This window comes from Delphinus delphis, chromosome 20 (assembly GCF_949987515.2).
Source record: "Delphinus delphis chromosome 20, mDelDel1.2, whole genome shotgun sequence".
In the NCBI taxonomy this organism is placed as follows: Eukaryota; Metazoa; Chordata; class Mammalia; order Artiodactyla; family Delphinidae; genus Delphinus; species Delphinus delphis.
In genome coordinates, this window is record NC_082702.1 from 25,818,602 (window position 1) to 25,844,192 (window position 25,591).

General features: G+C 39.9%; 1 protein-coding gene across 5 annotated transcripts in view; it reads left to right on the forward strand.

Annotated features, from left to right (window-relative positions):
- The window catches only part of TENT4B (terminal nucleotidyltransferase 4B), a 64,387-nt gene extending 45,265 nt beyond the window's left edge, over window positions 1-19,122 (forward strand). Inside the window, exons 3-14 of one of the 5 annotated variants that reach the window (XM_060000034.1) lie at window positions 755-801; window positions 2,224-2,344; window positions 3,437-3,544; window positions 6,162-6,290; window positions 7,035-7,248; window positions 9,003-9,129; window positions 9,233-9,336; window positions 9,432-9,619; window positions 11,773-11,937; window positions 13,099-13,144; window positions 17,095-17,157; window positions 18,761-19,122. In XM_060000034.1, coding sequence (XP_059856017.1) covers window positions 755-801; window positions 2,224-2,344; window positions 3,437-3,544; window positions 6,162-6,290; window positions 7,035-7,248; window positions 9,003-9,129; window positions 9,233-9,336; window positions 9,432-9,619; window positions 11,773-11,937; window positions 13,099-13,144; window positions 17,095-17,132 — 1,287 coding nt within the window. In that variant the 3' untranslated portion in view covers window positions 17,133-17,157; window positions 18,761-19,122. Of the gene's footprint in view, window positions 1-754; window positions 802-2,223; window positions 2,345-3,436; window positions 3,545-6,161; window positions 6,291-7,034; window positions 7,249-9,002; window positions 9,130-9,232; window positions 9,337-9,431; window positions 9,620-11,772; window positions 11,938-13,098; window positions 17,031-17,094; window positions 18,112-18,760 lie in introns of those variants that run through there. The other 4 variants (XM_060000032.1, XM_060000033.1, XM_060000031.1 and 1 more) reach the window with 4 other exon arrangements.
- Window positions 19,123-25,591: the final 6,469 nt, after the last annotated feature.

Consider the following 25,591-nt stretch of genomic DNA (forward strand, 5'->3'; position numbering starts at 1 on the left):
GTAGAGGCCAGGGAGGTTGCTAAACATCACATGATGCACAGGACAGCTCCTCAACACAAAGAATTATCTGCCCCGAAAGCCAGCAGTGCTGAAGTTGAGAAACCCTGATCTAAATCAGTCCTCCTCCTTCTGAGGTGGGGGATTTTATCCACAATTTTTTTGCAGATGAGGCGCACGAGGCTGTGATTAGGTTCCTGGGTCCATCTCACCTCAAAAGTTGAACTGTTTTCATTGTTCATCCTTTATTGCAATTACTTGCAAACACATATTTGCCTGAGTCTTCCACTGTTCTCTGTGATTTGAGATAGGATACGTCCTGATTTTATGCCACGGCATGATGTTATAATGACAGTGCCTGGTGTTCTCTGTGGAGATGGCCTACAGGCTGGCACTTGTCCTGGAACTGAAGTAGTCTGACCCTAATTCAGTAATCTATGCGAAGATTCCTTTTGAGAGAACAAAAGTTAAGGATTTGTGATTATATCTCTAGATTATCAGGGAACATTAGTGACCTGAACATTACTTTTGAGAGGTTTCTATTTAAGTCTACATATTTGAACCTAATAAGTTTAAGCTATATTCCGAATGTCTGCCTATAAGCCACGGGATCCCGCTTCATGAAAGCATGGTGTTAGAAAAACAATGCTCTTGTAGTACTAAAAATTACCAGTAGAGGGTGGCAAAACCCTGCATTTCTCCATAGCTTGGTGGCTTTTCATCTGATATTTTAATATAACAATTTTTTCTCTTTTAGGTCCAGATATTTGGAAGTTTTAAAACTGGCCTGTATTTACCTACTAGGTTAGTACATTTATGGCACTTATAAGGGATTGTACATTTTTTTAGAGTGTATGCGCTTTGACTGCTGAATGTGTAAGAGTTGAAACAAAGCAGGTTTATGAAACAAAAATTCACTTACCTGTATTTTATTTGAATTATCTTGAAGTAGAATATCACTGCAGATAACGGCTCAACCCTGTAACTTAACCCACTAACACAGATGTTAATGTCATATTATGGTAAAACACCTGATTATGCTCTAGAACTTTGTATTCTCTGGAATGCCAGGTCTCTCATTTTTTATTGAGAACTCATACTATTAGCTCCTGTTCCAGTGTTCTGATTCAGAAAATCAGGGTACAGACTCTCCTCTGAGGGAAGTCTTGGTCTTTTCAGGCCTCTTGTTTGTTTCGGTCTTCTCAAATGAGGGCTGTCTTGGCCCATAGCTGGGGGTGGGGTGTGTGTGTTGGGGGTGATTTTGGGGGTTAGTAAGACTTCCTTGAGGAGTGAGTACCTGTCCTCTAAGAATTGAAATGCTGTGGTCTTTACGAAGCAAAAACATTTATGATGTTTTTGTTTTTATTGTGGTAAGAGCACTCAACCTGAGATTTACCCTTTTAACAAATGTTCAAGCGCACTCTAGGCACCCATCATGTTTTTCATTTGAGTTTGATTCACTCTACTTTACCCAAACTTAAAATGTGTTGAAGTGGCTGGATCCTAGCAATTTCCATTCTTCCCATTGCTGTCTTAGGCCTACAAAAGCCATAAAATATTCAATTTGAGTCCATTAATATTTTTCCTTACTTAGGTTCTGAGCCTCAGCAAAACCTGAGTCACTCTTTCTAATAATTTAATTAAATGTTATGAACAGTACTACATTTACCTAGTTCAGATTTGAAAAGAGCACACACACAATTACAATGCAAAGTCTGGATCCCACCTCTCTCCCCCAGTTTCTCTCCTTGGAGGAGCTGCTATTACCACTTCTTTGCATATCCTTCCAGAGATATTCTATGCATATAAAAGGAAATGTGTGTTTCTTCCTTTTGTACACAAATGGTAGCATACTAGATACACTGCCTGCATCTTGCTTTTTATACTTAATAACGTAAGTCACAATCAGTTAACCTCATTCACTTGGAAGGTCTTAAGTTTTTTAGTACCAGAAGGCTTTATGAACAGGAAACGTTAACTGGTGTTTTTGAGGTGTTACTTCTTTTAAAATCACCCCGGGAAATGACCAGGAGAAGGAGGAGGTTGTTAAAATCACCAGTTTCCACTTCCTCTCTAAAAACAGTCCTCACCAACACATTTAGTCTTCATGGGCAGGGTGAGAAATAGAGTTCCATTGTACTAACCTGCTGCCTGTAGCTTGAATGAGTTAGAGTAAGTACAGTTTCTCACTTCTTGAAACAACTCTTGTGTGTGCTCTGTGTTCAGTGACATCGATCTTGTGGTGTTTGGGAAGTGGGAGAACCTACCCCTCTGGACCCTGGAAGAAGCTCTTCGGAAGCATAAGGTTGCAGATGAGGATTCGGTGAAAGTTCTAGACAAAGCAACTGTAAGTTCTTCAACATTTCATCTTAAACTCTCTAGGTTACTTATACATGAAACTTGTAAAATTAAAATTTAATTTTGGTGAGCACCGTCGGATTGAGAGTGAATTATTCCTTCCTTTTGTTCATGATCACAGTGTTTGTACATAAAAAGTTGTGTTTGTGAGACAAATGAATTATTCTGGTTGTACATTTCTTTAAAAAATATTATTCAATTTATCATACATAATACTGTAGAGATTTTTTAATATAAAAAACATAAGTAAAAATGTGGATATCTGATAAAGTTTATAGTTGTACAGCTGTTGCTTTTCTATCATATCTTGTATCCTTGAAGAATTGTATTAATTGAAATTTTGTAAATCAAGTCATATTTTAACTAACGGAATGGACATTAAAGAATTTTCACAGAAGCTCATTTTAGAAATAAATATATCTATTGCATTTTTGCATATTAGGTTTTATTAGAGCAAAACAACTTGTATTGTTTTTTATTAAAAGCTGTTAATTTGGAAATCCAGTTCCGTACACAAAGTTTGCTGGCCTGAGTTTTCTAATGCATGGTAGAAATAGAGCTTTTTTTTTTTTTTAAAGAATTCCTGATATCACATATAAATCATCCTATCATTTTTCATTTGAGAATCATTCTTACATTTTAAGTTCTCTTGTTAGGTTGTTTTGTGGGCTGTTTGCAAAACTGACCAAAAAGGCCAGCGACTTACTGCGTGTGACTTAAGAATCTAGCGGTTTTCTTATTGGAAACGGTTCGGCGCTGTGGGCTGACATTCACAATTCTTGATTTTCTTGAGTTGGAAACTGTTCTCCAAAGTATATTAATGTTGAGAAAGTTTTTGTTACCTGATTTCAGAACTCTCAGTTAGTAGAAACTACAAATATATTGCATGAGGTTAATGCTAAATACGTAATGTAAAATATCTAGAAGGCCAAGTCAGCTATGGTACGGAGGGTTCAGGATACTCGGTGTTTTTATGTCCTCATGAGGAGGTGAAGACCTCAAGCCTGATAACCTTCCATCCCCTGATTTTGTCATTTGATTTGGTTAAAGTATCTAAATTTTACCTGTCTTCTCTTTCTAGGTACCTATTATTAAATTAACAGATTCTTTTACCGAAGTGAAAGTTGATATCAGCTTTAATGTACAGAATGGTGTGAGAGCAGCTGACCTCATCAAAGATTTTACCAAGGTCAGAGAATTTATAGTGTTTATTCAGTGAAAATGTTAGAAATGGAGTTGTGTTTTGAGATTCTGTTGTGGTGGTGTTCGGATATACTTGGCTAAACTATCTTTATATGTGTATCGCTGACAAATGCTTCTTTTCTGTGCAGTGGTTTTACTTTCCTTGAATCTGCTTGTAATAATCAGTAATTTATAATGTGACCTCAAGTAAGAATTAAGGGTTGAGGAAGCTTTTGAAGAACTTCTCTCCAAGAGTTCAGATTAAGACCCTCTCTAGGGAGCCTTTTCTAGATTTTAATCCCCAAGTCACCTGTAAGATAGGTCCTGCAGGTGTCCTTATCTTACCTTGAAGTGGTTTAAGTCTGTTTCTGCTTGTTCTGTTTTCTTCCCAGATAGTGCAGAATTTGTCAACATCATCTTCAGAACATTTCACATGCTTAAACCCATCAGCTTTTTTCTCCCAAAACTAAAACTGTGAACTGCTTTGGCTTATGTAGAATATCATTTCTCTCCATTCACAATGTTTTTTTTAAAAATAAATTTATTTATTTTATTCATTTATTTAATTTTTGGCTGCATTGGGTCTTCTCTGCTGCACGCGGTTTTCTCTAGCTGCTGAGAGCGGGGGCTACTCTTCGTTGCAGTACGCGGGCTTCTCACTGCAGTGGCTTCTCTTGTTGCGGAGCACAGGCCCTAGAGCACGCGGGCTTCAGTAGTTGTGTCGCATGGGCTCAGTAGTGGCAGCACGCGGGCTCTAGAGCACAGGCTCAGTAGTTGTGGCGCACGGGCTTAGTTGCTCCGCGGCATGTGGGATCTTCCCGGACCAGGGCTCGAACCCTGCATTGGCAGGCAGATTCTTAACCACTGTGCCACCAGGGAAGCCCCCACGATGTATTTTTTTTTTTAGCAGCTCTTCAGGTTCACCTTTTTCTTTTTATGTCAGAAAAAATTTTAACTCTCCTGTGGTAAACATTATATTCTTGTATAAATGAGCAGAGTATAGAAAAGCAGAAAAAGAAAAGAAATATTATCTGTAATCCCATTCTTTTGGAGGTATTGGGTGTGTATAAAGTTTCTTTTTACCAGAAAGAAACTTTTTAAAAAATTGAGGATAATACGTATGATAAAAAATCTTACCAGTATAAAAGGGTAGTGAAAAGTGAGTCACCCTTACACCTTACATGCTTAGACCAGCTTCATAGGATGTGCCTTCATTGGCTTTTTTTCTTTGCTTTTTATCCTCTTCTTGAAATTTTTAACAAAAGGAATATAGCACGCTATATACAAGACGTCTAATACTTTTTTTCTAACTTAATATTTTGGTGGGTTTTTCTGTATCAGCACAGTCAGGGTTCCTTCATTCTTTTCACTGACTACATGGTTGTCCCTCGTCAGGATTATTGTGCTTTGTGTAACACTTCCCCGGTGTTGCTTCCAGTGGTTTTTTCTGTTACAGAAAGTGCTTGGTGGACATCCTTCCATGCCTACATCTTTCTTTACACTAATAAATTGTAGGAAGATTCCCGGAAGTGGAATTTCTGGGTCAGAGGATATATGCAGACAAAATTCTGTTGGAAATTTGCCTAGTTGTTCTTTAAAGAGACTATATTTCTGAGTTCAGCTGTAGTGTTTAAAAATGATTATTTCTCCATATTTTTGTTGTTTCTCGTGCCTGCTTACTTTGACATGATTTGCAAAAGTTTAAACTTTTTTCTTTCTTATGGAAGCAGTTTGTTTCCATTGTAAGTGTCAAGAAAAGAGTGGAAATCACTAGTAATTCTGCCGCCCTAGGTGATGGTTGTTGACTTCTTTCTCGATGTTTGTGCTTGCCTTGTTCCCCTCGGCGTCCCTAGCCCAGGGCCTGGCTTGTGGAGAGAACTTAATGAGTGTGTGCCTGAGTGACAGACAGACTCACACTCTCCCTATTGGCCAGCATGGATGTTCTCACCCTTCTTTGTAAAGCACAGAAGGTGGGTCTGTGTGTTCACCCGCCCGCATGGAGAACAGCGGGCAGGATGGCTCCTGCTTCTGGGCTCTGCAGAATCATCTGAAGGACCCTGGTCTGCCTATGGAGTGCCACCTGCAAGAAGTGATTCTTCAAAATCCCACTGATTTAGTGCTTTAAGAGATGGGAATTCCCTGGCGGTCCAGTGGTTAGGACTCTGCGCTTTCACTACATGGGGCCTGGATTCGATCCCTGGTCGGGGAACTAAGATCCTGCAAGCTGGGAGGTGTGGCCAAAAAAAAAAAAAAAAGAAAGAAAGAATTGAGGCATTGTCCTGTACTGTTTCTGTTACCTATTTACAATTGAATATTATTCGGTAATGGTCATAAATGAGTGTCACAAAATATGTATTGCTAGCGTTTTTGTCCTGTAGTGAGTGCTTGGCTGCTGTCATTTACGTCTACATGTTTTAGATTTTAGATGTGAGGAGACAATCCTTAATTACTTATAGCTTACTTTTTTATAGCTTGTTTTAAAAATAGAAAATTAAGTATATTACATATGTCCACCAAAGTTTGTAATGTAAGGACCAGTTTATACTTAGAGACCATATATGCTGTTAATGCTTAGAGCTGTTATTGATGTAGGAATTCATTGAAAATACAATTTTCTTTTCCAGAAATATCCTGTATTACCATACTTGGTTTTAGTATTGAAACAGTTCTTATTACAGAGGGACCTTAATGAAGTATTTACAGGTGGAATTGGTTCTTATAGTCTCTTTTTAATGGCAGTGAGTTTCCTTCAGGTAAGTTATACCATACTAGTGTACACTAAACATTTTTTAAAATATATCAGTTGGGAATCATTTTGGAAAAAATTTAAATCAAGCTCTAATTAGAGTGTTTCCCTTGATTACTTACGACTTTTCCCTTTAAACTAGGTACCTTTTTATAATTTAGCAAATAAGTACTTTAAAATCCCTAGGGAAGAATATTTATTTTTAATCCCGTGTGCTCTAGTATTTTTGAGACTTTTCACTGCAAATTTTAGCATGCAAAAGTATGGTGTGGTTTCCATAGGTGTAAATAGTAACACAAATGCCAAAATTAAGAATGTCTTCTAAGCACCTACTCTTGTAAGTTTAGCTGGAGTTGAGATTTGCTGTCTGGTTAAGATGAGTTAGAAGCCTTAATCTCGTCAGTGAGCGTACTTATGTGGCGCAGTGTTGCCAACTGCGTGACTCGCTGGTGAGTCAGAATGACTTCCCTGATGTTGGGCCAAGCCCGCGCTCTCAGCATCCTGGGGCAGCTGTAAAATTCAGCCTTATAAATTGTCCCCCACCAGGTCCCCCCACACCCATGGGGCTTTAATTTAGGTTGTCTATAACAGAAGTGCTATTATGATTAGCCTGCTCTAACTCCATGACCTATTGGCTGCTATGCTAAAGCAAAATTATAATAATACTGTTTATAGAAGTTAGAATGTCATTTATTATCCTCACCTTGAATTTAGAGAAAGTCCAATATAATTCTTTTTCTTCTCATTTTAGTTACATCCCAGGGAAGATGCTTGCATCCCCAATACAAACTATGGTGTTCTCTTAATAGAATTTTTTGAATTATATGGACGACACTTCAATTATTTAAAGACTGGCATCCGGATAAAGGATGGTGGTTCCTATGTGGCCAAAGATGAAGTACAGAAAAATATGCTAGATGGCTACAGGCCATCCATGCTTTATATTGAAGATCCTTTACAACCAGGTATTGAATTTAGGTAAATTTATGGACATTCAAAGAAAAAGGCATTGGGAATTCCCTGGCAGTCCAGTGGTTAGGACTCACTCCACGCTTTCACTGCTGAGGGCCTGGGTTCAATCCCTGGTCGGGGGAACTGAGATCCCGCAGGCCTCGCAGTGCGGCCAAAAAAAGAAAAAGAAAGAAAAGGGCATTGTCAGTCATCATATTGTACTTTAAACTCTCTTCAGATGAAAAATTAAGCATTAACTTGTAGTAGTCTTTTTTTTTTTCCTCAAAATATATATATATATATATATATTTTTTTTTTTTGCGGTACGCGGGCCTCTCACTGTTGTGGCCTCTCCCGTTGCGGAGCACAGGCTCCGGACGTGCAGGCTCAGCGGCCATGGCTCACGGGCCCAGCCGCTCCGCGGTATGTGGGATCCTCCCGGACCGGGGCACGAACCCGTGTCCCCTGCATCGGCAGGCGGACTCTCAACCACTGCGCCACCAGGGAAGCCCTCAAAATATTTTATAAGCAAACACATGAACATAAACACACACACACAGCAGGAAAACACATTGCATACTTCCAAATGAGTTGAGTTGGGAGTGGAATCCATTCGACTCTTAAAGGCAAAGGAGAATGGGTATTAACTATATGGGTGGGTTTGTGCATCTCCAGTTTGGTGCCATTTTTCTTCTTTCTTGCGTCCTCACTGCTTCTGATTCTAACCAGGTGTCAAACGGCGCTTTAAGTGAGGATTTTGAGGTCCTTAGAGGGAGTGAGCTCGCTCATATGTCTCAGAATTCATGAGGGAAAGGGTACCAAGAGATAGTTTAGTTTCCCTTTGGACCCCTTCTTTTTAATTTTGCATAGTCTCCCTGTGCTTTTTCCAGCTTTATGTTGGCTTAAAAGTGAGCAGAAAATGAATTCCTCCTGTGCTTTCATGATGCTGTGTTTGCTTGCTTGTATCCTAGTTTTTCTGGGCAATATTTTTTCCTGATATAATTGTAAAATATTTAGATTCTGTGTTATCGGACTTCAATGGAAATGCTTCTAGGCATTTGCTTTTAATGTATTGGCCTTGAAAATGAGTAAGGAAAGGGAGTTAAGAGATAGAGTAGTTACCTAGGAGCCCTTTTCTGGCTTGATGAGCCATCTTATAAACATTAATAGTTCTGTGTGGTGACTTCCCTGGCGGTCCAGTGGTTAAGACTCTGCACTTCCAATGTAGGGGGCTCAGGTTCGATCCCTGGTCGGGGAACTAGGATTCCATATGCCGCGCAGTGCGGCCAATAAAAAAAAGAAAGTTCTGTGTTTATTCATTGAGGAAATGTTTACTGGGAGCCTACCCTACATAAAGGACACAAAGGTTTTTTCAGCAAGATGGTCCTTGCTTTTTAGAAGCTCATAATTTAGTGAAGGAGATGTCTGTATACCTACCAAGCAAAAAATAAGTATTTATAATTTAGCTTGGTTTCCCTCTTAGGGAAAACCAGGCAGTTACTTCTTTTATTTGCATGACTGTGTATGGGATAGTCCTGTTGGGCCAGAAGACATCTAGGCAATTTATATGACATAAGAACATATTTATGCGTGATGCACACGTTTATAGAGTCTGGGGAGCTGTGGGACCGACTGACAGCTCAGATTCTGAGTGCCGCTCTAGCAGGATAGTGAGTGCCCTTGCTCTCCCAGAAGAGGGCTCATAAACATTTAGTTCATTTTAAGCCACGGTAAGTTTTAATATCTTATGTATATATTTCTTTTAAAGGTAATGATGTTGGAAGGAGTTCATATGGGGCCATGCAAGTGAAACAGGCCTTTGATTATGCCTACGTTGTTCTGAGTCATGCTGTATCGCCAATAGCAAAGTACTATCCCAACAACGAAACGGAGAGGTAAAAGTTTAACTAAAATCAGCCCATTGGGTCAAAATTGGTTGTGGCTTCTTATCTTCAAATTAATGTACCTCCCCTCTTTTTTTTTTTTAAACACTTGCAGCATATTAGGTAGAATAATTAGAGTAACAGATGAAGTTGCCACATATAGAGACTGGATATCAAAGCAGTGGGGCTTGCAGAATAGGCCTGAGCCTTCATGCAATGGTAAGAGTTTTTCATCGATTGAGTATTAGAGGCTTTTCTGTGTTGTGTGTGCTTAATGGGAAGAAACGTTTTCCAATCTTTTGCCACTCTTTCAGGAAATGGTGTTACCTTGATAGTAGATACTCAGCAGTTAGATAAATGTAATAATAATCTATCTGAAGAAAATGAAGCCCTTGGAAAATGTAGAAGTAAAACTTCGGAATCTGTTAGTAAACACTCTTCAAACTCTTCATCAGGTCCAGTGTCTTCCTCTTCCGCTACACAGTCCAGCTCTAGTGACGTCGTAAGTATGAAGACGTTGTTTTCTAAACCTAGACCCTGAGGAGTTCTGTTGGGGGTAACTCTATCTAGAGAGACAAGGCTAGCTCATTTTCTTATTTGTTCCTGGGAAATTTTAATAACTTTATGATTGTACTTTTTTTTTTTTTTTTTCCTTGCAGTATGCGGGCCTCTCACTGTTGTCGCCTCTCCCGTTGCGGAGCACAGGCTCCGGACGCGCAGGCTCAGTGGCCATGGCCCACGGGCCCAGCCGCTCTGCGGCATGTGGGATCCTCCCGGACCGGGGCACGAACCCGCGTCCCCTGCATTGGCAGGCGGACTCTCAGCCACTGTGCCACCAGGGAAGCCCTATGATTATACTTTTTCTCAACATTGTGTTCAGATTTTCAAGCATACAGCCAAAAGTGAAAGGATTTTAGTGAACATCCATATACACCACTAGATTCTACCATTGACATTTTACTGGCTTATCACAGAGCTGTCCATTCATTCACCAGTTCATCTTATTCTTTGATACATTTCAAAGTATTGCAGACATTAGCACACTTCCCACAAAGTACTGTTGTGTGCTTGTCATTAACCACAGTTCAGTGTTTGTCCAGTTTTCTCTTTTGATATAAAATTAACATATAAGGAAATCTTAATTATACATTTACTAAATTTTAACAAATGCATACACATGTGTAACACCAAATCCTAACAAGATACAGACTATTACCATCACCCCAAAGAGTTCCCTCATGATGTTTTCAAGTAAATTCCCAATCTTACCCTCAGAGGTAACCACCACTACGATTTTCTAATACCATAGATTAGTTTTGTCTGTTTCAAAATTTTATATAAATGGGATATATACTCTCTTGTTCACCATTTAGAAATGTACAACTTAAGTGGTTTTCTTTTAGCATATTTATAATATTGTGCAGCTATACCACTATCTAATTCCAGGACATTTCCATCACCCCAAAAACAAACCTATTAGCAGTCCCTAATTTATTCTCTCCCCCTGTGCCCTGGAAATCCCTAATCTACTTTCTGTCTTATCCTGAGTTTACTTAAAATCAAGATCTATTAATAAAATGGGCTTTATTGGCTTCATTAAGTGTATAACATAAAATAATCTAAATATGGAAGAGGAGGGCTTCCCTGGTAGTGCAGTGGTTGAGAGTCCGCCTGCCGATGCAGGGGACACGGGTTCGTGCCCCGGTCCCAGAAGATCCCACATGCCGCGGAGCGGTTGGGCCCGTGAGCCATGGCCGCTGAGCCTGCACGTCCGGAGCCTGTGCTCCGCAACGGGAGAGGCCACAACGCTCTGAGAGGCCCGCGTACTGCAAAAAAAAAAAAAAAAAAAAATTGTAAATATGGAAGAGGCGTAGTTTTTCGTTGTCGACGATGACCGTTTATCATAATGGAGTCGTAAACGCTCACATGCAGGATCTACCTGTGGGCAGTTGTGGTTCCTAGAGCAGAGCTGTGGAGGACAGAATGCCGAGCTAGATGTCACAGACACAGAGGGGCGAAAGCAGACACAGCCTCGAGAGGGCGCCTTAGGGACTGAGAGTACGTGTCTCTGAAATGCTGGGCAGAGTGTGAGGGGAAAGGTAGAGCTGAGGAAAGAGTAGCAGTCATGGCCCCAGCAGCCCCGAAACAGGTGGGCTCAGACCGGTGTCTCTGGGAAGTCTGGTCCACTCGGTGTGTTCGGTGCAGGGAGCGCTGATTTGTCATCGCAGACTCTTGAGAGACCGAGCTTTGTAAAGTGACTGTTTTGTATTTGGTTGAAGACATTGAATCAGGGACCGGGACCTAGGTCCTCACTCTTTACCATGCTCTTTCCACTCTACCATGGTTCATTTTCTGTAAATAAAAATGCAAATAAACTTGAACCTCTATGAGCTCCTTCAAGGCCGATTAACAAGGTCAGGCGTGGGCAGTGGATTTAACAATGAACAGAAACCCTCTGATAGAATAAGCCACTTTAAATGTTTGGAAGAAAACTTAAGCAGTTAATTTTATAAATTCCTCAGTGTGCTTCCTTTAACTCCCAAATATTTATTAGACTTAGTCCAGAGAGTGCTTAGCTGAAGTTTTTTTCCTTTCTTAATATTGAATGTCTAAATTATTACTGTGTCACATTATAATTCATGTGACTTGTGTTAGGATTCCGACGCGACACCGTGCAAAACCCCGAAACAGCTGCTCTGCCGCCCGTCCACTGGGAACCGGGTAGGGTCGCAGGATGTGTCCTTGGAATCCTCTCAGGCAGGCGGGAAAATGCAGAGCACCCAGACCACTAACATATCCAACAGCACCAACAAATCCCAGGTGTGTGGAATTTGTGTTTTTGATTGTTAATATTGCGTATAGAATATTTAGAGTTTTGTACGTGCATGTACATATATACATATGTATTCATACACATTATGGGTTTAAAGAAAGCTCTAGGTTAAAAAACAAACATATTTTGTTCTAAGAGGTGCCAAAGCATGACAGTGCTTCTAGTAACAGGATGTCCTGAGGATCTTTGTGAGACACCATTGTAACATAAACCTTTGTGGGAATCTAGCCACCTGGTCCTTATAAGATGTCCCGGCCAACCCACCTTATTACAGATTCAGCATAAAAAAAAATTGCTTCAAGTTATACAAAGTTTCAGCTGTACTTGAAGTAAACTCACGTGAAGTTTTTGCATGACCTCATTGCAGTGTTGTGCACATCTGGGAATAATGTATCCTTTTTTATTTTAAAATTCAATACCTGGTTGCCTGTGTTGAAATGATCAGACAGCAGTCAGCCATGGTCAGCTGACTAGCTTTAGCTTTGACTTAAAAAGGCCACAGAGACACTCTACTGGAAGTTTTTCAGTTGCCTGAAATTTTATTCATCGTGAATAATGAATCAAAATGAGGGGAAGAAGTCATTTCGTACTAGACTCTGGCCTAAGGCCATCACACCCTCTCCCAGTACATCAGGGACCCTGGGGAAGGCCCCTTGGCAGTACAGATTGACTGTTAATGTCAGTCACCTCATGTGTGACTTGACTCGCAGAATCCACTTTACCTGTAGTCATGTGCACCAAACACAGACTCGTTTAGAAATGGCAATTAAAGTGACACGTGATAGCAGGAAAGGAGTGGCCGGCTGTGATGACCCCTGACCTGGCAACACACCTGCATGTCTGACAGCTTCTTCCAGTAATGCCATTTGTTACGTGGTGTATCGGTTGATAGGCTCCTTAAGAAAAGCCTTACATTGCATATACTCTGTTAAGAAGACAGGGCTTCTTCTTAACAGAAGAAGTGGTCTATGTTTTTTGATATTTAAAAGTTTTAGAGCCCGAGAGAGTTAACCCCTGTAGCATCGTTTTCTGCCTGCTAGATAAGTCAGCGTGTTCCTAGTTATGAAAGCTCCCCGAGGTAGGTCTTAGCCAGTGCTCTGTTGAATCTGCAATACTGATGTCTTTTTGACCGCTTTCCTTCTCTGCAGCATGGATCAGCAAGGCTCTTTCGTTCTTCCAGCAAAGGCTTCCAAGGTACAACCCAAACAAGCCATGGTTCCTTGATGACAAACAAACAACATCAAGGCAAATCAAATAATCAGTATTACCATGGCAAAAAGAGGAAACACAAGAGGGACGCCCCCCTCTCAGACCTTTGTAGATAGTCGGCGTTGTACGATGGACTGTCTTCTGTGTGCAATGATCTCATGCTCAGGACAGTTGGATAGGGACTCCTGGGAAACATTCGGGAGCCTTACACTGTTCAGACGTTGATTTAGCAACTGCGTTTTTTCCCAGCTCGCCACGGAATGGATCATGAAGACTGACAACTGCAAAAACAAAAAGCACGCAAAAAAGGGGGGAAAAAAAGGCTGCTCATTTGATAAGTCATATGCTATAACAGGGTCATTTTAAGATTTAAAGCTTGAATGTAAAATAAATCTATTTCTCATTGGCTTTATGCAGAGTTATAGGGACTAGTATTCAGTGTGGGTAGGGTGACAGAAACAAGAAACAATTTCAGAGGATGGGGTGGGGAAGGAAAACACAGGTATCTTATAGGAAGTCCAGATTTCAAAGGGGAAAGTGATCTGTGCATGTTTTTTTTTTTTTAATATTTTTGCATATATTTACCATTTTATTGTGTGTATATATAGATGACCATATAGGAAATTGATATTTGTAATAGTGGATTTGTTAATACTTTTTACATAACATTACTGTTTAAATTGTAAACAGATTTTTCTCAGGATTAGTTTGAAAAATAATCTGAATTGTCATCTTAACATCCATCTATAGGGAAGTGATTAGTTCTATTACTCAATTTGTTTCCTCAACATTGAAATGACTTAATAGAACCCTTGTGACCTGCTGCAAAAATTTTCCTCTCTAAAGAAAAGGTTATGGTGGCAAATGACGTTTACTTTATTTTGTAAAAAAACAAAAAACAAACAAAAAAAACATACGTACTATGTACTTTTGTGTAAACACTGAAAAATCTCTAGTCATCTCTAAGAATTGACTTGCAACTGTTTTCTATAGTGCTGTCGTCTTGGGCAATGGGCAATTACATGACTTTGTGTTTGTTTCCTTTGCAGTCTTTTTTTTTTTTTCTTTTCTTCCTAATAGGAAAAAAAAAAAAGGCCACCCACGTCTGGTCCCATTCCTGTTGCAGGGAAACCTCGAGTTCCACAGACGTTGCATGCTGGCTCCTCTAACCCTGTGTGCTGCGTGTGCTTGTTTTTCTCATCTCATATTCTTTTTTAAATTCATGCTTAACTACTGTGGGAGAGAATAACTGTAAACAGCTTTAATTAAATCATACTTATAAAAAACTATTTTCTTATACTCCACTTTATGCTTTTGGTATTGTTGATCTTTAAAAATTAAATGGTCTTTGATAATGGATCTATTTTGTATTGCCTTATTAAGACCAAATACTTCTTGTCATCCCATTCTTTATCCTCTCCTTTCATGGAATTGTTATCTTTAATTAAAACTTTTTTAAACATTGGCTTGTTTCAATCATGCTGTAAATTTTGGTTATGGTCAGTTTTGAGTGCAAATGAGATGTATAATTCTGTTATTCATCACATGTTGAGTTTGAAACTCGGTTGGAAGTATTTAATGGAATGTAAGTGATATTTCTGAAAACGCTTTCTTTCAAGGTGAACACTCTTTATGTTCAGCATCACTATGTCTGGCTCTGTTAATTACAGCCATTTCTGAGATGAGATTCTTTTATAAATATATACATATAAAGTACTATTGGCTTTTAGGAATTTCTTTTATGTATGTTTATGAAATACTGAAGACCAATCAGACCATTAATGGACATTTAGTGCAACTTTTTATAAAGAAAATAATGCTAAAATAAGACCAAAACTGATGTCATCACTGAAATTAACAGTTTTCAATGAGTTCGTATTTTAATTCACAACAAAAAAATGTGTTCCAAAACTGGAAGTTCATAATACTTGTGTAAACCGTGGAAGATTTTAAATGTGATGTTATTTTGACAATGTTTTAAATTTTAGAGTCACATTTTATTCTGATCAGAATTTTTATCAAGATGTTGAGCTTCTGTTTTTTGAAACTAGTTTGTCATAACATTGTGCATAGTCACAGTATTTATTTTCTAGGACTATTGTGAATGTGTAGACTTATGTTTACTGCTAAGGGAACAATTATTTATGAAATAATATTAAATCCAGTATTAGCTGCCTATTTCAGACACTTAATACTTGCAGAGATCCATGTTACATTTACCACACTGAAGTTTTTTTTTTAAAGAATCACCCTCATTGTTGAAAGTAAATGTACTCTTAGGGTGCAGATATTAGTGTTTCAATAAGCATGTGATTATATTAAGGTGGTGGTAGCGGGAAGATAATCTTGATTCCATTGGGAATCTTAGGTTTTCGTAAATTTATTGGGAAAATAGTTTTTCCTGTACTGCTGACGTTTCTTTTTGGTAAACAGTATCTTTCTAAAAGAAAAGCATGAAGGAGAAATGGAGGTGTGTACATTTCCTCAAATGACCAGCATTGTATTCGTGAATACTGTGTATCTTGCAATGAACGGTGTGGAAGCTGTTCATTTTTCAACCTGAAGTAAAATACTTTCAAGAACTTTTAGTTTGCCTGCTCATTTGTTTTGTACATTTCATCTCTGTATTTGACTCCTGTCTTTTTTCTTTTCTGAGTTTAAATAGTTTCTATAAAGATTTTGTGAATATGTCAGAAACATGCCATTTAAATATTGTAGTCCATCCATGTCCATGAGTCATAACCTGCCTTTGCTAGTACGTGTAGAATGGGGTGTTACAAATCCGGCCTCACTGTGGTGACATTTCTCTGGCAGTGGCGTGTGTGTACCTGGCTGGTGTGGAAGCTCCTTAAAAAGTCATAATAAACTTTTCAAAATACTGGTTTTTAGAGGTTGCTGATGGGTCATAGAGGTGTCAGCACAAAACCTGAGTGGTTATGCTTTGATGATAAAGGTCAATGCACTTTTTCTTCCATTTTGAAGGTGTCCGTGAAGGTGCCCAGTTTTTAGCGTCTTTGATCTGTTTGGAGATGTTGCGCGTGGCTTGCAAGTCTAGCTTTGATCTGTGGGATCCACTGGTTTTACATGTAGTCGCCCTCCAGGCTTCACCAGTTGATCATATTATACTTTTGCCCTGTTTTGAGTGTTTTACATTTCCTTGCATTTTGAGCCTCTCATTAATATTTAGGTTTAATATTTAGGTCATTTGCTTTGGCTCCAGATATTCCTGGGTAAAGTCTTCACAGAGCAAAACACGTGCGGTAGGGAGAGCATTTTTAATAGCCTTTTTTCCTCTGGAGTCTTAAATCTCCTTGTGTCTTCTTTTCATTGCCTTAAGCTATGGCCTAGTGTTTGGGGGTTCTGAACTGTAGGTGGGTCACGAGAGAGTATGGCTGCTCTGAGCTGCAGGACCCTATTGCTGTGACGTGTATCCATTGCAAAGACCTCCCCGATGACTAGGACGTAGTTTTTTAAGTTGCTCTGTAGAAATCCCTAGGAATCACCCTGGGTATTATTGATAAGTTTTGCTGCTATTTTTATTGTTCATGACGTATCTTCTCAACTTTAATATCCATCTAGAGTTTGAAACCAATCAGTTCCCTCAGTTATCAGACGCTGTTGATTTCTTAGTGTTTCAGTCACTAACTTGGAATGTTGATAGGAAGTTGGTTGCTTCTCAATTAACTTTTCAGGTATTAAATGGTAAAGTATAAAAAATATTCCCAATTTTGCTGTGATAAATATTAAAATGTCAAAATTAATAATCAGAAGAGTTTATGCTTATCCATCAGTTCTTACTCTCATTAAACTGTTTGAATTAGTGGAAAGCAACATTCTCGTAAAGTATTTTGTGAGCGGAGTATTCAATAAATGACTATTAAACCTGAGTAGGAAAGTTATAGTTAACAGTTGCTCTTTATCCTAATTTTCATCAGTGACATCTAGTGAAATGTGTAGAGAGAGGATGATGTAGCATTGAAGTGGGATCAAAGATACGTGTAAGTAATTCTTTGGAAGTGGTGTCTTTACCTTGTCTCAATTTCTAAACCTCAAGACTCTTAACTGCCTGCAATTTTGTCAGAACATTTATGGGTGGAATAATGTTAAAGAATGAATTTTAATATGCTACTTGGTAGTTACCATAACTAAGAAACAAGCCAGATTTTACCCCGGAGAGTACTTGCATGACTTGAAAACCCTACATCACCCAGGAGCCTTTTTCTCGACCATCTTCTTGTGAGCTGTCTTGACTTTACACCTTAAGCAACATTTTTTCTTCAAAGAGAATGAACTAAATGTCTGTATACATTGAATGCTGACAAAATTATTAACCAAAGGAATTGCTTATAAAGTCTGCTGATCTGTTTTATATCCAGAGTTAAATATTTACTTAAGGACAGCTTTTAGCTCATAAACTGCTAATGTGCTAATGTTTGTTTTCCTCATGTCAGGTTGGGTTGTTTTTTTTTTTTCCTGAGTATTTGGCCTTTATATTTTCTGCTTGAGTATGTGCCTTATTAAGTTTAAGTTTAGCCTAGTCCAGAGTCTACTAGCCTGAAGGAGGTAACACTTTAGAAAGAGGCTGAACCAGAGAAATGGAGATAGATAGTGCATCCCCTTTGATGACTAAACGCTTGAGGTATCTCCTGGATTTACTGAGAGACATGTTAGCCATGTCAGTAAGAACAGATGCTAACAGGGAAGTCAGGTGTTCTCTTATTTTGTGTACTTCAGCGAACGTGTTGATTGGTATTTGCACATCATCTTAATTTTGCATTTTAATTTAAGTCCTTTTGGTTCCACACAGCCATGGCTTCTTTTCATTGCAGCAGCTTCTACGTGTCCTGATTACAGGGAAGGTCTCCACTAAGGAAACAGTCTGGATGAATTTGTTAGGAGTGTTGTTTTATCTTAAAGATGCTGTGGTAACGAGAGGTTATGAAGTAAAACAAGCTGGTCGTTACCCACTGGTGGGGTGGGTGGGGAGGGGAGAAGAAAGGGGCCCAGGAGAAGCATTCTGTGAAGCCAGTAACTTGGTGAAATGTAGTCCTTGTCTCTTATGGATTAGTCAGCCGTACTTTTCGAAGAGAATGGGATTTTTGGTTATCAGCCACTTTCTTTGAGTTTAAATTTCTCTTCCGCTTTCCGCTTGGGTTCTGTGCAATTCATAGCTGTTCCCTAAATCATTCCATATTACCTTTTATATTTGGTTGCGGCTTTTCACAGCATGTCTCTTTGTCCCTAAACATAATCTCTGAAATTTAAGATCCCCTCCCTCTGATTTTTACGTACTGAAACTTCCAGTCACTGTTTTTTAAAGAAGTCTTTTGAAAGTCCTGTAATCCTAAAACAATTCAAAGACTTGTTACAAGTATCAGAGTCTTCGCACTGTACTCACTACTAAAAAGCACCGTCTTATCGCATGGTGTTAAAGATGAGAGGGTAGGTGGCAGCCAGTGTAGCTTCTGGATATGAAATGTGAAGGACTATTGAGATAAACATTTTTTTTTGAGTGGAATATACATAGATACATGTATTTAGCAGTTTGATGAACCTGTGTTTGTTTTTAATAACCTTTTATTTATTTCCTTCTTTGATTAGCATTGCCTTCTGTGCTAAGAAATGCGGACTCCTGTGAGGTGCTGGAGGCTTGAATCATCTTGAAAGCTTTGCAATCTTGTCTAGTTACCGCTGCAGAGGCAGAAAGGAATTTACCAGAAAAAGATTTGATACAAATGATTTATGAAATCTCGACATTTCCTGAGGTCATATCACTGGGCACCAGTTACCCTGAATGCTCTGAATGAATTGCACATCTGGAAGCCTTTTTTTTTTTTAAGCTACCAATGATTTCTTCAAAGATGTCAACTGTTTGCCTTAAAAATTTTATAAATTGCAGTTCTGCACACATCTGCCCCCAGTGCTCACCATCGGGTTTATTATTCATAATCTGCAATTCAATAAAGGCTTTGTACTTTATCTTCATAACCTCTGGTATGAGCCTTTATGTAAGACTGGAATAGCTACTTTAAAAAGAAATTATCTTGTATTTCTGAGGACGGCCCAATTTAGACTGGTAAGAGGTTTTCTTGTATCTGTACAGATAGCATTTCTGTGGGTTTTCATTTTTATAAATGCCAGCAGTGGAGAGGAAGATGCTCGAAGATGCTTTTTTTTTTTTTCTTTTGCCCATGTCCTAGCCAAAGATATCCTTTTGGCCTCCCCATAGCCATTGCAAGACTGTGGGGACGGACTCCCTCAAATCTGGATATTTGCAAGCACCAACCAAGTTTTACTCTTTGCTTTAATGTAAGGGGTTGCGCTTGCTGTACTAAGACATTGAGATACCATTTGTTCGGTGGAGCAGATTACACAGACTCTTACAATAGAGTAATGAAAATGTTAGTTTCTCCAAGGAACAGAGAGAAGCAGGGTTAATAATCAAGTGCAACTAAAGCATGTGTTCAGAATTAACGCTCACCCAGGGAGCGGAACTGGCAGTCCTACGGCATGGACCAGTGGTGCTTGCCTGGAACGCAACTGAGTGGTGGCGGGGAAAATCCTGAATAGTTTGCTACAGGATGACTACAAAGCTTGGTTCTGGGTGAAGAGTAGCTCAGCAGTCTGTAGGCCACTGGCTGGTAAATCCAGACTGCCCACTCCAGTTACTGGAAATGTTCTCTTTTAAAAAGCAATAACGTATAATCCTGTTAAATAGCACCCCAGAAATTTCTCAAAGTAAATTAGAAAATAAATTGAATATACAGGATGATTTTTGTCCAGACACCCAGACACAGTGAATTTACTTAATTTCTTAACAAATACGTGAATGTATGTTCATTGTGAAGAAATGTAATTTGTAAATAGCTACATAAAAGGAGTTAGTTACCCTTCACCCTCTTAATCCCTTCATGTTAGAGCCAGCTTCTTTAATATTTCGAGATGTATACTTTTAAGATTTAAAAAGAAATGCATTTTCACACATAAACATATCTGCACAAATATAATTTCAGAGGGCGTCATTTCCCCTTTTACATAAGTGGTATCATTCTATGGTATTCTGCAAATCTCCTACCATATAGAGAGATCTTTCCATGTCAGCGCACATACAGATCTACTTCGTTCCTTTTTATATGCTGACGTTTGCTTGCAAGTAGCTTTGGTAAATTCACATGTCAGATACCCCAAGGCTCTTACAAGCTAATAAGTGCTTATGAAATGTCCAGTACTTTTCAGCTTGACTTGAATAGGCGTTTTATAAAGTGTTGCTGTTTGATGGCTTTTTTCTTCTGAACTTTTACTGAGAAAAAAAAAAGATTCCCCTAGTTTTATCTCTTAGGTGAATTTTCATGAGTTGCTTTTTGGTATTTTTACTAGGATTTTTTTTCTTTTCTTTTTTTTTTTTTTTTTGGTACACGGGCCTCTCACTGTTGTGGCCTCTCCCGCTGCGGAGCTCAGGCTCCGGACGCGCAGGCTCGGCGGCCATGGCTCACGGGCCCAGCCACTCCGCGGTATGTGGGATCCTCCCGGACCGGGGCACGAACCCGTGTCCCCTGCATCGGCAGGCGGACTCTCAACCACTGCGCCACCAGGGAAGCCCTTTACTAGGATTTAAATGTTATAAATGCAACATGGTCGTCTGAAACTACACCCTGCTACTTTTTTTCTGTACTTCCACGTAAAAAATTGCCCTTGGCAAAACTGATAAAAAAATATTAGTTTTATTGATCATTTTCCCCCCACCTGTCCCCTAACTTAATCTTTTAAGACCATTCAGTGACTGTAGCAGCAACAACCGTAAAATTTTCTCTAAAAATAAGTTATCTGTCTTAGAGTAGAATGAATCATACAGTGAGCCAAGAGAGGGAACTCTGGCAAGAAAAGGGATCCAGCTATTTGGGTCAAGAGTAGGCAGAAAACTGCCTTGGATTTTATTGGGAAAATCTGCTGGAAAAATTTGTTGGAAAAAGGATGAACAGTAGCTGTTGGAAATTCCAGATGGTGGTCTCCCTGCTCTTTAGGAGCTGTCATTTTCTAAGGAGATACTTTCCTTGAAATCACTTTCTTAGGCTGCAATTGTAGAATTTTTGTTTTTGTTTTTGTTTTTTGCGGTACGGGGGCCTCTCACTGTTGTGGCCTCTCCCGTTGCGGAGCACAGGCTCCGGACGCGCAGGCTCAGCGGCCATGGCTCACGGGCCCAGCCGCTCCGCGGCATGTGGGATCTTCCCGGACCGGGGCACGAACCCGTGTCCCCTGCATCGGCAGGTGGACTCTCAACCACTGCGCCACCAGGGAAGCCCAATTGTAGAATTTTTGCTGTAATCTGTGTTCATTATCATTCAGTTAAGTCTGTGATGAGATGTTCTATATTTACCAGGTTAGCTTAGGAACGCACCAACTTTGACTTTTAAATTGGGACCATTTTTCACTTTATAAGGAGAATGCTTTATACTTCTTGCTTGTCTAAGAAAACCATTTAGAAACGCCGATGCAATAAAAATTCATATTTTATGGCAGGACAATTTAAAAATAAAAATTTTCTCTGCCTGTTTGGGCCTCCTCCCTCCCCTCTGGTGTGCATTGTGCATCTGCATTATGCATTAATGAGACCTCCCCAAGGGCAGAAACACCTACTCAACCATAAAGATCAATTTTTCTCCTTCTGGTACCAGCCATGTAACTCCTTAGAAGATAACATTCCTTTCTGTATCCTGTAAGGGGTCATAATAACCTTGTACATGCAGACATCTTTGGTGAACTTTCTGTACGATGCCAATATATCATTTCCCTGAAAGATAGCAATTGGTGCAGAACAGACTGGTCAGATGACCTGGGGGTATACTGGGCTGCACCTAATAGAAGTTCTTAAATACTTACTTATGACCTTATTAATGTTACTAGCTAATGTTACTTGTATTCTGCCTATTTTACAAGATTACTGTTTCTTGCATTACCAGTGTGTGACTAGCCTCAGATAAAATTAATGATGATTAGGCAGCTTGAAACAGTTGATCAAATATGCAAGATAATGATTGTAATAGTGTAACGCTAGATGTGGGAAGAGGGAACTTTCCTGGACCGTAACACACTAGTAAGACCGGTGGTCCAGAAGCTTTTGGCTACTGTTAACAGGGCCTAGTCCAGTAATAGCAAATTGAGTGGCCTATCAGCGATATCCTTGCCTGACCAGGGAACGAACATTCTTGGCATCACGGGACAAATTGGTCACGAAATGCCTCCCCAAACTTGGTCAAAATTAAGACCAAAAGGCAAGGGATTGTAAAATGAAGAATGTTGCCCACCATCCAGCTGCTGACCCCCAGTACACCCTGAAAGGAGTTCAACGTGAAGAGCAGATGAAGCACTTTGTGCTCTGAGAAGACTGAGAGACTGGCCCTCAGATATTTTCAGGAGAAGGTTTTACGAACCCAGTTTCTTGCATCTTCCCATGCTTAGAAAACCGTTAGCTAAGGTGTTTGTTCCTTGCGGCTAGCAGCGACCGTCTACCAAGATGTGTCTTGGTTGCACGTACGCCCTTTGCCAAAGTCACATCTCTACTGGACTCCGCCACTTACCTCATCAGAACAGTTCTCAGAGCTCTCTGAGAGCCTGTCTCCTGGGTTATAATCCTGTTTGGCCCAAGTAAAATTTACCATTTCTTTCTTAGATTGACTTAAATTTTTTCATCAACAACTCAAATTAATATGTGAAATAATCTATTTGGGTGTAAATAGTATAAATTTGTGTTATATGTGTGTTTCTAAAGCGAGTAACTAACTCCAATTTGAAAACACAGGATTAAAACATGGAAGAGAAACCCATCAGAGATAAAAATGTCAGTGTTTAATGCCAAGATGAAATTGAAGGGAAAGGAGAGGGTTGAAAGTATCGAGTGGCCTAATCAAATGGTGTGTCAATCAATATTCAAAAGAGCTCAATGTGGGTTGCAAACCACTTTTGTACTTAAATCACTCAGCAGGTATCTTTAGGAATGTGGTTTTGTGCAAGCACTCAAAATAGTTGAAAGGTGATTACATCATGCATCTTTGTTTTCTAAAATCCAATTCAGGGAAACAGTGCTTTCACATAAGTAGGCAAGACATCTCCACAGGAAGACCCAAGTGAAGGGGAAACGGCGACACAGAACAGCCTATGGAGATAGGGGTGCGTAAGGCAGCCAGGCTGGCATGAGGGGCCCTGCCAAGGAAGTGAAAAGCAGGTGGATAGGGACAGAGCAGGAGTTGTGTTGTAGTTTAAAACCAATAGTTCTAAAAGTTTGTCTCCCATTCCCTCCCTCTGCTTTCTCCCTCCCCGCTTTTTTGGGGGGTGGAGTGTTTACCTCCTTGTCTCTCAATAATATACCTTTAATACACTTCTTGATTTTTTGTTCTTGAAATTGTGTGTTGACGTCCCACCAACCCCAAACTTCTGTGCCCCAACCTCCCAACACAGTTGTATTGAATTTTGCTTAGCACAATAGACAGTGGTTGCATTATCATGACTGTGTAGATGCTGTGCTTATCCGTTGAGCTGGATGATAATATGACTCCCTTTTCTGCACAAGTTTTTTTGTTTTTCCTGGAGTTTTTTGTTTTCAGCTTTCCACATTAATTCACCCTAAACTCTGCCAATTTTCTAAGCCTCTCTAAATGCTCAGGTGCATCAGAGGCATCTCTCCTGGAGCTTATGGCCTGCTGTGCCTGTGCACACGTCACCCTGGTCTGTCCAACCTCCACCTGGACATTCCTATCACGTATCCTATGTTGCAGCTCCTGTTCTCTGTATCCCGTTTCCCTCTTTTTGATAAACTCTCTCCTTTCCTTAGCACACATTCCAGTACCCTGGAAAAGGGTGCACAGACAGTAAACATCTGAAAATGTCTTTGTTCTTCATTTATGCTCCACTGATAGTTTGGCTGGGTATGGAATTCTAGGTTAGAAAACATTTTTCCTTCAGGATTTGAAAGCATTCCTTCATCACTCCCACTGTTGTGAGAAAAGCTGGTTGTAACCTTTTGTTTGTTTTTTTTTTCTCTTGAAACGTTTAAGAACTTCTCTTTGGTTCCCAGTGGTCTGAAATTTCACAACTATGGAGATTTGGTGGTTCTATTTTTGTCACTTGAACTGGGGCGTTAGATAGTACGGGCCCTTCTGATCTGACACCGCATGACCTTTAGTACTGGGAAATCTTGAATTCTTATCTTCCTTTCTTCTGTTTTCTCAGGAACTCCACAATTATTCCGCTATTGTGTCTCCTGGATCAATCTCTCATTTTCTTATCTATTCTTCCCTATTTTCCATCTCTGACTTTTTATTCAACCTTATCTTCCAACGCTTCTGTTGGCTTTTCATTTCTGCTATCATGTTTTCATTTGAGGATTCTTTTTTTTTTCCTCATATGTTCCTTGTCAAAAAATAGTACCCTATTTGTTTTCATGGTTACAATGTATTTTTTGAATCTCTGAAGATATTCATGATACAGTCATGGTTTGCCTGTATAGTCTCTGTGAATGTTTCTCCCCCTCTTGCTGTCTTGGACTCTGCTTTCTTGGGTTAGAGGCTTTCCTCGGATTCCTGATGTCTTCTGCTTGCCTGCACATGTGTAAGAATGGGGCCTAACAAGCTCGTGGGAAGCTCTGCACTCAGTGTGGCAGCCAGCTGTGTGCTTCTCTCAGGGTGATCAGGCTTGATGGCGGTGAGGAGAGGATCTTCAGGGGTTCCCCAGGGAATCCCTCCAGCCTGGGGGTAATGGTCTGGCTGCCAACACCCTGGGACTAGCTGAGTGGAGAAGAGGGCTGGCTTGGGGTGGGGTATGTCTCAGCTTCCCGTATAAATGTGCCCTTTAAATTTCTCTTTTCCCACAGCTGGGCTTAGTGTGGTCCAATCCAGAGACTATTTTAGCTTTTCTAGAGAAAAACCCTGCAGATTTCTGCTTGCCTGGGGAGGGGTACTCAGCTGGGCGTTGGTAGTCAGGGGTGGGGGAGAGACTGGCACTCTTAATTGCTTCTTAGGTTTTCAACCTACCTTCTTTACTTGAGCTCTACCTTGCTTCCTGAGATACCCAGCACTTCCACTTTCGGAGACTTTGGAGCTTACTCCAGTATAACTGGGATTGAGTCTTTCCCAACTGCCAGTGGGTGATTCAGTTTCTTGTGTCTGCCAAGTCAGTACCACTGGTCCATCTGCTTTCCACCCTCCAAGTTTGTACTCTTTACTTCCCCTCTCATTCTCTTCATTTTTATGGGCCTTAAAAAATCCCTTCATTGCTGTTTTAGTAGGTGTAAGGAGGCAGCAGAAGTAGATAACGGGTTCAGTCCACCATCTTTTCTGACCATTGTTCCCCCCTAATTTTATTGAGATACAACTGACCTACAGCACTGTATAAGTTTAAGGTATACAGCCTAATGATTTAATCTGGTGAGTTTTCTAACGT